This window comes from Falco punctatus (assembly GCF_963210335.1).
Source record: "Falco punctatus genome assembly, chromosome: 2".
In the NCBI taxonomy this organism is placed as follows: Eukaryota; Metazoa; Chordata; class Aves; order Falconiformes; family Falconidae; genus Falco; species Falco punctatus.
Window position 1 is genome coordinate 16089883 of NC_137581.1, and position 12403 is coordinate 16102285.

The following is a 12403-nucleotide window of genomic DNA, read 5'->3' on the forward strand; positions in this document are numbered from 1 at the left end:
CTTGAACAGAACTGTTATATTTCAAGTCTTTTTAAAAGTGTTTAAGATCAACCATGCAGGAAGGCTCTCAGATTTCAGGAATAGGCATGCAACATTAAAAATATTTGCCCAGCCAATATAACAATTGTTTTTTGTCATGGTATACAGCTTGTTCCCAGTTTTGCATTTGACACAAAACTGAACTGGGTGAAAATAAGTCACTTTAATCAAGAATTGTAGTGCTAAGAGATCACTTTATATTTTCTATGTCTGTTTCAAAATTAGATCTATGCAGAGGTGTTGAAAACAAATTTTCTTTTTCTAAGAAGGAATTTACTGTAGCTGTTAAATTCATAGAATAACCTAGGTTGGAAAGGACTTCTGGATATCATCTGTCTCAATTCTGTGCTCAGAGCAGGGAGATCCTTCCTCCAAGGGTGGGGATCATCCCACAATATCTCTGGGCAACTTGTTCCAGTATTTGACAGCTCTCACAGGAGAATGTTTTTCCTAATATCACATCAGTATTTCCCATGTTCCAGCTTGTTTGCATTGACTCATGTCCTATTACCACGTGCCTCTGAAAGAGTCTGGCTCTATCTTCTGTGCAGTCTTCAGTAAGTTAGTTGTAGACAGCAAGAAGGTCTCCTGATTGCTTGGCTAAACAAAACCTGCTAAGCGTGCCCTGATCATGTTGGTGGTCTGCTCTGGAGTTAGTTACTTCAATATGACCGCGTCTGTCTTGTACTGGGGAGCCCAAAACTGGACACAGTACTCCAGATGTGGTCTTGCAAGTTCCAAAGAGAGGGAAAGGATCACTTCCCTGGACTTGCTGAATGTTTTTACTAATACAGTCCGTTATGGGATTGGCCTTTGTTGCAAGGCCTCATTGTTGACTCATATCCAGCTAGTCCACTAAGGTTTCCTTTTCCCCAAAGCTGCTTCTAGGCAGACCCTAGCTTCTACTATTGCATGGGATAATTCCATTCCAGCTGCAGGACTTTGCATTTACCTTGTTGAACTTCATGAACTGCCAGCCTGTTTCTCTAGATTGTTCAGGTCTGAGTAGTAACCCTGACTTCCAGCATATGGATTGCTCACCCTTCTTACACCTCTTTGGTGTTATCCATTAGCTTGCTGAGAGTGCCCTCAGTCACATTACCCATGTCACTGATGAAGATATTAAACAGTATTTGTCCTGGTACTGATCTCTGAGGGATACTGCTAGTTACTGGCTGCCAGCTGGACTTTGCACCAATGACCATCCTGTGAGCCCAGCAGTCCCGCCATTTTTCTGCATAACTTATTTTACACTTCTCCGGCCCATATGTCTCTGATTCGGTGATAAAGAGGATATGGGAGACTGTCAAAAGCTCTACTAAAGTCAAGGAATACAGTATTCACTGGCATGTCCTTGTCCACAGTGGCAGTCACCTTATCATAGAAAGCAATGAAGTCAATCAGGCATGAGTTGCCATTGGCAAATCTGTATTGGCTACTCTTTACCACCTCTGTGTTCTTCATGTGTTTAAAAATGGCTTCTAAGAGTGCTTGCTCCATAACTTTTGCAGGGACTGAGTGGAGGCTGACTAGCCTGTAATCAACGAGATCTTTCTCCTTGTCCTTCTTGAAGATAGATGTGACATTTTCCTTTTCTATGAGTAAACACCCCACATCAACATAACCTTTTGAAGATGAGAGCAGGGAGTGACGTTAGCTGATCCCCCAGCATTCTTGGATGCATCCCATCTTGTCCTGTGGACTTTTTTATTTCTAAGTGTGTTGAGTGATTCCTAAATCTCTGTCTCTACTGTGGGTATTGCTTCACTCCTGCTTGTAGGTGTATGAGACCTGGGAGGCCTGAGAATAAGCCTTAGCAGTGAAACCTCAGACTGAAAGGGCATTGAGTACCTCAGCCTTTTCCATGTGTTTTGTCATTATATGCCATGCCCCGCCAAGCAGTGGGCTTGCAACTGTCCTTGGCTTTCCTTGGCCGACAGGAACCTTATATAATTCAAGAAATGTGAAGTCCTCTCCCTGTGAAAGGAGAAACCCTTGCAATGATGCAGGCCATAGATTGACTGTCTGGGGAGAACCTCTGCTGAAAAGGACTGGAGGGTTTCTGTAGATGACAAACGGCATGAGTCAACCTTGTGCCCTGTCAGCAGAGAAGTCTTTGTGATGACCTAATAACAGCCAATATAATAATTATTATAGGTGATGACCTAATAACAGGACCTACAAGAAGGTCATTGAGAAAATGGACCCAGACTCTTTGCAGTCAGGCATGGTGGAAAGAAGCAATGGGTATAAATGGTAACAGGATAAGTTATGACTGGATGTAAGGAGGAACTTTTTTACCATGAGAACAGTCAGATTTCCCAGTGCAGTCTCCATCCTTGGTGGTTCTCAAGAGTCCACTGGACAAAGCCCTCAGCTCGTAGTCTGATCTTTCACAGCTGACCCTACTTTGAGCAGGAGATGGGACTAGAGACTTTCCAGGATCCATTCCAACTCAAATTGTTCTATGAAACAAGTGATTTCCTAATATTCCTAATACACAGTACCAGTACGCTTTGTATCTCTCTGTAAAACATTATTTCCTTTGTCATTTCAAACATTCAGGGGAGGGGAGTTATTGCCTAGGTGATCACTGGTTAGCACAGAAATGGAAAATGTCAAGTTTAATGTTGCTTTTAAATAGTCCTTGAAATTGTTCCTTTCCTGGAACGTGCACTGATGTAGTATATTTTTCCTATCAAATTGTGAAGATTTAAATCCTACTGCCAGTTTATCTAGCTGGGAACGTTTCAGAATGCATATTTCCTACTCTTCCACATGGCTTTTTGTGTTTATCTAAAATATCCTTTAAAAGTTGGACTTTTAAAATGTAACATGACATGGTATTTGATTAAGGAGTGCTACTCAAAGCTGAATCAACTGAAAATTGTCCTACTAATGAGAATACTTAGTTGTTATTTTTTCCCTGCACTTTCTTACGTAATTTGAAGAGAACATAGGTCAAATTTTGCTTCATTGTTGAATTATTTCTCATATGGGATAAAGTACTGACCACTAAATTTGTGCAGTGTACTACCATATTGTCTGGTGACTTTCAGTTATCTTCTTTTTGCTGTTTTAAGTAATTTCAAGATGATATGCTCAATTTTATTTAGGCAGATGATATCTTTGTATCATCATATAAAGCTAAGGGCCCAAGTTTCTTTGATTCAGTACAGTTTTAGGATAAAAAAACCAGGATGGATTTCCTCTTGGGGGATAGTTGATGAAGTCATAATAATCACAATATTTTATTTTGCTGTAGCAGTAATGCCAAGACCAGACTTTTCTGGTGGACTCAAACCACTTTCTTTTCAACTTGTTTGGTTCAGGGTTTTTTGTTACATACAGCTTCCAATGAGTTTCTAAGGGAGAACTAAGGTGAATGTACTCTACAGGTAGTCTGTATTGCAGGAATTGTGCCACAGAACAAGTCCTTTATTTTCAGTTTTCACTAATTTGTCTGAAAATCCAGTTTTGGATCTTTGTGGGTTTGGATCCATTTGAAGATCCAAGTTTATTTTAGCAGCAATATGGTACTATAAAAAAAATGAAGAAAAGTCTGTTGGTTAAGCTATTCGTATTTCCCAGTTGGAAAAAGAGCAGCCTTAGTTTTTCACTCATCTTAGTATGAAATTGAGTGTTTCTGTTCAAAGGAAGTACTCCTAACTTGCAGTCAAAATAAACTTTGTTCTCATTTATCTCTTGTTTTTGTTGTATCAGCAGTTCTGCAGTAATACAGTTTAGTGACTGATACTGAAATTACTTTTTGAGTTCTAAGGGAGTACCATCACTGTCACCATGTGATTCATGTTTTTTCCATAAAAAAGACTAGGTAATGTTGTTTCTTAACAGACTGGTTAGGTTGCAAAGAAAAAACTAAGTTTTCCTTAATTTTCCCCCTACTTTAGTAGCCTATCACATTAGAGAAAATTCTGGTTACTTTTAGCACACCTTCTTTTCTACATATGTGCTCTAACTTGGAAATAACAATTTTGTATTATACTGTTAAATGAGGTATGATAAGTTTGTGATACAACTGTGTCTGTCATTTCAGATTGCAATGGGCCAAGGCCAAGCTGACCTGGCTATTCAAACTTTAAAAGAATGTGCACACAATGGAGAATGGCTGTGTTTAAAGAACCTGCATCTTGTTACATCTTGGCTTCCTGTATTGGAAAAGGTGAGGGTGACTAGAGAAGAATGTATTGGAAACCTGAAAAAATTAGCATGCACCATTTCTGAAGCATTTCAGGCTTTTCCATGGTGATGTTTAAAATTCCAGTAATTTAAAAATGAACTTCTGCGGGTTTCTCAGTCATGAATAAGGTGAAATGCTTCATACCTAAGCAGCTCCTTCCTTTGTGTGAGCAGTTTAATTTTCATGAAGTGTAGAGTATTTCTGAAAAATGAGTGAACCAATGTTCCCATTAGGATTTCTGATACTTTATGGGATAGTGCCCATGTTTGCTGAACTCTGCATCTATATATGCTTAAATTTGTTCTTTTTTTGTTTTAGTTCTAGGACTTTCTTTTTAGTAGTTCTTTTTTGATAAGTGTAACTTGTGTCTGAGTCACTAAGAGGTTTTTGCTAATTTGAAATTAAATGTCTGATGTTTTATAGAAATGCACTTACAGCATGTAAAATCGTTAACTTGCTAACTAAATCAAAGTGCCTTTACAGGTATATCACTCTGAAATCCATAAAACAAACAAACTAAAAAATAAAAAAGGTGGGGAATTCCTATAAACAGTTACTACAGTCTTAATTTTCCAGTTTCTAATGATTGAGGGATTGTTCATAAACTATACTCCATGCACATAAGCTTGCAGTCTGTCTTCTGTCTGGTAATGACTATGTGGCATTTAAGTACCTTTAACATTCTGCTAAACCATTTTGAAAAAATGGAGAGGCAAAAAGAGATAACATTGACATGTGTCATCTACTCTGAATGTCGTAACGAACTGTAAAGAAGTGTTTGTAAGCCTCATACCAATTATCAATTTCCAGATCTTGCAAATATTAAAATGTTGATATGTATCAGAAGTTTCTTATTGTTTCCACAAGAACATAATACTGAATGTGCTAAACTTCTGCTGAGCTTAGTAGAGACTGAAATTTGCTGATGTTTGACTCAGCACATCCCCTTGTCTGTTTAGCATACCATTAGCCAGTGTGAGGCTATACAGTTCATATGTTTGAACATCCTCTTAAGAGAGACCTGCATAGTTACAACTCAATTCCATCCAGGTATATACATTTAGTTCTCACAGTCTTTCCATTTGAGAAGATGAAATATGCCTTCTGGTCAATGTGAACTTTACCAATAGTAAGATGTGAAGGTATCATCTTTCAGCTGACTGCCCTTAGCTGTATTCTAGCCAAACACGATGTATCAGAGCATGCATGCTGTAGGTGATTGAGCTTGAACCAGCGTGTAAATTCTTTTGTTATTTTTAGTTAAATCTCCAAGGCTGTGGATCATTTTTATGTCTTAGTTTGTCTCCCGTAACATCCTCATAGACAAAATGATGAAATACAGACATGATTGTACCACAGTGAAGTAGATTGAAAACTGGTGTAACTGTATGTCTCAAAGGGGTTTTGTCAGTGGCAAAAAATCCAGCTGGAGGCCCGTCATCAGTGGTGTGCTCTAAGCATTGATACTGTGGCCAACATTGTTTAGCATCTTAATTAATTATGCGAATAATGGGACAGCATGCATCCTCAGCAAGTACAGATGATACAAACCTGGGAGAAATGATTGGTACAACAGATTGGTGTGCTTTCATTCAGAAGGGCTTTGATAGGCTGGAGAAGTAGGCTGACAAGATCCTCATGAAGTTCAGCTAAGGGAATACCAAGTGCTTCCCATGGAAAGACATAACTCCGGGCAACCAGACAGTCTGGGAGCTAAATAACTGAAAAACAGCTTGGCAGAAAAAAACTGGGAGTCCTGGTGGGTAAGAAGCTGAGTATGAAGACAGCTGTGCCCTTGCAGCAAAGGTGGCCACCAGCCTCCTGGGCTGCTTTAGGCAGAGCATTGCCAGCAGGTCAAGGGAGGTGATCCTTCTCTGGTCAGCCCTGGTAAGACACATCTAGAGTGCTGTGTCTGCTGGGCTACCCAGTACAAGAGAGACGGGCATGCTGGAGCCAGTCCAGTAAAGGGCCACAGAGGTGATGAGGGGACTGGAGCATCTGACATAACAAGAGCATGAGAGAACAGGCACTGTTCAGCCAGGGGAAGAGGAGGCTTAGGGCTATCTTATCATTGTGTGTCAGCAGATAGAAAGGTGTAAGGGAGACAGAGCCAGGCTCTTCTCAGTGGTGTCCTGTGACAGGACAAGAGGCCATGGGCAGAAATTCAAATACAGAAAATGCCATTTAAACATAAGGCAAAACTTTTTTTACTCTGAGGATGATCAAATGCTGGAACAAGTTGTCCAGAGAGGCTGTAGAGTCTCCATCTTTGGAGATGCTGAAAACCTGACTAGATACAGTTGTGGGCAACCTGCTGTAGCTTTGACCAGAGTTGGACTGGACAGTCTCCAGAGGTTCCTTCCAACCTCTGTGTTCTGTGATCCTAGGTACCAGATACAGCTGTCATTTTGCCTAAAGAGCAGAACAATTAATGGGTTGACAGAATTTTCTTCTTCACTAAAACCACTGAAAACAAAATTACTATGTTTTAGAGATTATCAAAATGAAAGGTTTGTGAGAAAATCTGTTAAGAAATTTTTGAGCTCTATGTTTCTTCCAAGACACATACACAAAACTGTTGACATCGTTTTCAAGTCAATGTTCAAAGAACTTTTGTATCTTCAGTGGAAAATATGTCTGTTTCAGATGCACATAAAGAACCAGCAATATGTTTTCTTACATTCAGTAATTACATATTTTTTGTGAAGCCTTTATAATTTGATACAGCATATTTTCTTAGAACTCCTTTTTCCTATCTTGATTTTTTTTAGGAATCATGGTACATGAAATGTGCATACAACAAACACTTGAAGAAATTAATATAGGTATACAGTTGAAAGTCATTGAGATCTGACGTTGATATGCAGCCCACATTCCAAGCCTTCATTTTTTTGAGATGTAGCCTTTTCAGGGTTTTTTTCATTGTTGGTTTTTTTTTTTTTTTTTTACTTAATGTAAAGAACTGCTATATATTTTTCTGTTTTGAATTTAGGATCTGGGGCTGAGGTGCAAATATTTTGACACAGCTAGGGTGAACTTTGAACTTGAGCACAGTGACCATATAGAATGTGTGGAGACAACATGTCTTGAACTATATAGCCTTTTGAATAACCTTACTGGTAAAAAAACTACTGAAGAAATTTTTGACAATCCTAACTTTCTAATTTAGGATATTATAATTTTGTAAATACTGTTCTGTATTTAAAAAAAACAAACAACCCAAAACTACTTCACTATATGACATGTCTTTAATAGGAACTGAATGCGTTACAGCCTCAACCAAACTTTCGCCTTTGGCTTACTACTGAAGTTCATCCCAAATTTACTCCCATTTTGCTTCAATCAAGTCTGAAAATCACTTATGAGGTAAGATTTGTTTGGATAGCTTTTATTATATGTTTACAATGAATGAACTTGTATGTATAGTAAACTATATGTTTAGATAGAATATTTGGGTAATGATGGATTGTTTACATAACTGGTTTTGCCTTATATTTCAATTAGAAGTAATACAAAAATTGCTATTTATCTTGAAAGATTTTTTGATGACCATTTTTATTTTTATGTGGATATCTACAGAAGCTGTGATTTAAAGGGGAGATTTGTAAAACTTATTTGCAGATTTTTTTCCAGTTACAAGTCTGAACTGAAAATAAATTTACCTGGGGGAAGTGTTTCTTCTGTTTTGTGCTCCAAATTCTTTTATGCCTTAACTCAGCTTTTCTTAAAAGCAAAAACCTACACAGGTACTGGAACATGGATGAAAACCAAGGATTTCCCCTTTCTTGATGAATATCTTCATCTGAATATCACAGAATCACACTTTCTTTCCTTTTACACACACACACCACCCCCCTGCCTACTCCCCTACCTTTATATTCACTGGGCCCTTTCAACAAAAATGTGTCTTCTCCCATACATCAGAACATACTGTTAAAGGCCTTTACTAGAAATTGAGAGCCTTGCTTTCAAAATGGCTCAGCCTAAGGAATAGGTGTGACCATGCTCTTCCAACTTGTTGAAAAGTGCTCTAACCATTAATATCCATATGCATTAATATTCATTATGGAAATCATGAACAGGAGTGCTACTAACTCTTCCATTGGTTATGGAGCATGAAGATTTTGCCTACAGCTAAACCAAGAAGCTTTGACCTTTTATAGTCCAACGTTGGTAATTTCTGACTTTCAAGAAGCCAAAATTGTTACACTTCTATATTGACTGCAGCTGTTTTTAAACTTCTGAGGTACCTTCTTGCTTATACTGAGGTTTTCAATGGTACAGAAACTGCAACACTGTGTAGGATTGTCACATTTCTACCACTAGATCAGGGAACTGGCATATTATTGTTCATATATACCATATTTATATGCTAGCTAATAGAGTGCAGTGATGACATAAGGTCAGTTGGCTCTTATCAAAGAAATGATAATTGGTAGTTGAGCTTGTAAAATCAGAAGAAAGGTTCTTGTTCTTGAATACATTGAATTTACTTTTTTGCTTACATATTTTGATACGTTCTTTTACTAAGTTCTTCTTCTGTAGTTAGTCCTGTCAGTTAGTCCTGGTTACAATTTCCTTCAGTATGTTTAAGTTATTTTCAGTATAATATCATTCTGTTGTTAGGCCATTTATTACAAGCAGATTTTTTTTCTCCTTAAATTCTATGAAGTACTGTTTGTCATATCATTAACTTAAAAATTGTAAGTTAGAATTTAAGAAAGCTGTACGTAAAAGTATTGAGTTTTCTGTTTAGAACAGTGTTTTTTCCTTCCAATGCAGGCACCTCCAGGCCTCAAAAAGAATCTCTTGCGAACCTATGAATCCTGGACACCAGAGCAAATTAATAAAAAGGGAAACTTGTCTCGAGCACATTCTCTCTTTTGTTTAGCATGGTTTCACGCTATATGCCAAGAAAGAAGAAATTATATTCCTCAGGTAATAAATTTTTTGCTACCTTTTTTAAAATTTACCCCATTTCTTAGGTTTTATATTTGGAAGTATTTTTCGTCAGGTATGTGTTGGGTCATGTTCAGAGGTGAGAAAATTTGTATACTTCTAGTGCCTGCTTTCATTATTGTCTCTGAATTAATTGCAAAATAAGATCTTGGTGCCCTAAATTCTGTCCCTCTGAAAACTGCTACTGCCTACATGGGATTATGTTGTGATTTGTGTCCTAACTGATACTGATGCAAGAGTGAGGTCCCATGGAAAAGATTCTGTGAATCCAGTTTGTTTGGAACAGGAAAGAATAGTCTGGAAACGTACATGATTGAATGGAAGATATGAGAAAAGAGACATTTTGGTGGGAAGGAGATGACTTTGTCTACTCTTTCTGCACACAAACCCTGTTCAAGGAGAGAAGAACGAGGGAACTCATTTCTTGTGAGGATTATAATGGGTTTCAGAGAATGAGATGTGTTTTTTTCTTAGATAAATTTTTCTTTAAAGCAAACATTTCTTTCTGGCTGCAGATGCTTAAATTAAACAGAGGAAAACCCTAGCCAACAAACTATTCTATGTCTTGTTTATTTTATTCAGACTAGGGGTGAAATTAACCTGTCACCTGAAAGACTTGATCTCATAGAGCCTGGAATGTTTGAGAGTGTTTTGCTAGTTTTGACTTTGTGGTTTATAAGGTTATTTGCCTCTTCCAGTAAGACTTTGAATATGGTGTTCAAGAAGTAAGCTAGGTGAAAATATTGAAAGTACTTCTTTGTCACATGAACTCTCATTTGGCTTTCTTCAAATTCAATTTCATTTACCACCAGCTTTCCAAGCGACACAAACTAGGATTACTGCTTTCTCCATAATTCCAGTGTGACTGTTTGTCTCCTGTGCATGCTTAGTGATGGTTTTATATTTTACTTAAGATTACCAGTTTCCAGCATTGCTGGACTGCAGTTTAATCTGAACTAGAAGCTCTTGTATTTGATAATGAATTTCAGGTTGTCTGGGGTCCATGTACAAACCTGTCTAAAAAACATACACTGTTGGGAGACTGCGGCATCTTTCCAGTTTGTGACCTTCAGGGTGACTGGTGATAGTTTGATTGTGATCTTTGAAGCAGCTGCAGTCTTGACCTGAGACTGTATCCATCTCACTGGATATGTGCCTATTATCTGGAACATTTACACGGTTTTCATCATGAATCATATACACCTGTTCCTATGATATGGTGCATATGCCAAGGTACAGCTGTAAGAAGATACAGCAACAGGAGGTACCCTTGAGATCTGAATTTCCTGAGTTCTGTATCATATATCAATATTTATTTATACTTATCCATTTACATGTAAAGTTTTTTGCTAGAATTACGCACACATTACACGTGAATGCTATATAAAGAATAATGCCACCAAGAACAGAAGGGAGGTACAAATTGAGAGTGATTAAAATATGTAAGTGGTGGTCAGCATTTGTGCTGTAATAGTAGCAGTCATTGCTTTTCTTATTACAATTTTTTAAGTCAGTAGAGAAGTGACATGAATTAAGGAATAAGATAATGAAAGTATAATGTAGACTGTGCTTGAAGAATCGTACCTATTTATGAAAATCCAAAGGAAACTGAAATACAAAAAAGCCCTCAGTAATAAAATCTTAATTTAATGCGTGACCTAATCACAGATGTCAGCCAGTTTTAGTTGAAGTGAATACTGTTAGGAAATAATGTAATCTTAAGTTTACATTCCTCATACTGAATGGATTCTAGTTTGTGTAAGCATGTAAATTTATATGTACTGAATGAGCTGAATTTTTTTTTTTAATACTGCCTCGATTGAATGTTTTCAAAGATGCACTTTTGAGGACATAGGTTGTCTCTTCTTTCATTATTAAGTATTTTACAGTATTCAGTAATTACATAATATTTGTATTTTACTTCATCATCATCATGTGACTAATTAAATTCTTTGGATTTCTTTTAATGGTAGGGTTGGACCAAGTTTTATGAATTTTCTTTATCTGATCTCCGTGCTGGTTTTGACATTATTGATAGACTCTTTGAGGGTAAGCCACTTCTTAAGGAATGATTTCTCACCTCTGTAATGTTACCCCTCTGAATGTCTCTCCTTTAAAATTCTTAGAATATTAAAAAATTTCACAGTAATTTTTATAAACTGGTTTCCTTGCCTGATAGTTTTGTTTTGAGTTTGGACTGTGGGGCCATTCTGTTTAAAGGCTGCTTTGAACATTTTGCATTTGAATCTTCATCGGAACATTTTCACAAATATAAACATATGACGAGGTAGGTAGGTAATTACTTCAGTATGGGAAATAGTTTGACCCTCAAACAGCTGCATTTAGGCTTATTAGACTTTTCTGGATGTAGATCCAGACTCTGAAGGATATGGCTGTTTTAGTAAACGAGTAAGGGCTGAACACAGACTCAAAAACTATTCCATGATCAGGTTATTTTTTTTCCTATATTTGCTTATACAGACTGGTATTTTTGTAGGCAGCAACAAGGCATGGTTTGTCAGATAGCAGAGCCTGGGGACTCTCCAATAGGCAGCAGGTAGGATGTTACCTTATTTCAGGGCAAAAGAGAGTTTAGATGTATGGATGCAAGCCACCTTGTGCCATCTGACCTTGCAAATGGGACCTGTCCGTTTTACCATTAGTAGAGAACTTGCAGGAAGAGCTTGATCTTTCTACAACACTTGGGTAACAGTGAAGATGCTGCAAGGCTCATCACCAGTAAGCAAAGTTAGAAACACAGGGTGAATCATAATTCCATTTTTGGGAGGTTGGATAAACTCGTATTTTCTTTGTGCCAAGAACTGTTCTGCTGAGCTTGAGTCCAGAGTAATAAACAGGAAATGCAGAAGTGCCTGGAAGATGAAGTCTTCTGTACCCCATATTTTGAATAAATGAATTGAAAATTAATTGAATATCAATGAAATCTTCATAACGAAACTCACTGTTAGATAGAGCCTACTTCATTGTTCTGTTAAGTAGTGTAGTCTGTTAATATTAGTTAATATGAAATAGATAATTAAAAAAAAATCTTTGCATTTTATATAATTTCAAAGTAAATTTAGGAACTGATGTTTAGAGATGGTGTATGATCATTGACTTAAATCAGATTTATGGATGATTAATACTTCTGGAATTGCACCTTAGTTATACAGACTTGAAACGTAGTCATGTAAAGAAGTTCGA

General features: G+C 37.3%; 1 protein-coding gene across 1 annotated transcript in view; it reads left to right on the plus strand.

The window, feature by feature from the left end:
- DYNC2H1 (dynein cytoplasmic 2 heavy chain 1) overlaps nucleotides 1–12403 on the plus strand; it is a 176376-nt gene that overhangs the window by 99774 nt on the left and 64199 nt on the right. Inside the window, exons 77-80 of the mRNA XM_080376468.1 lie at nucleotides 4097–4222; nucleotides 7496–7606; nucleotides 9023–9178; nucleotides 11173–11248. Coding sequence (XP_080232594.1) covers nucleotides 4097–4222; nucleotides 7496–7606; nucleotides 9023–9178; nucleotides 11173–11248 — 469 coding nt within the window. The remainder of the gene's footprint in view (nucleotides 1–4096; nucleotides 4223–7495; nucleotides 7607–9022; nucleotides 9179–11172; nucleotides 11249–12403) is intronic.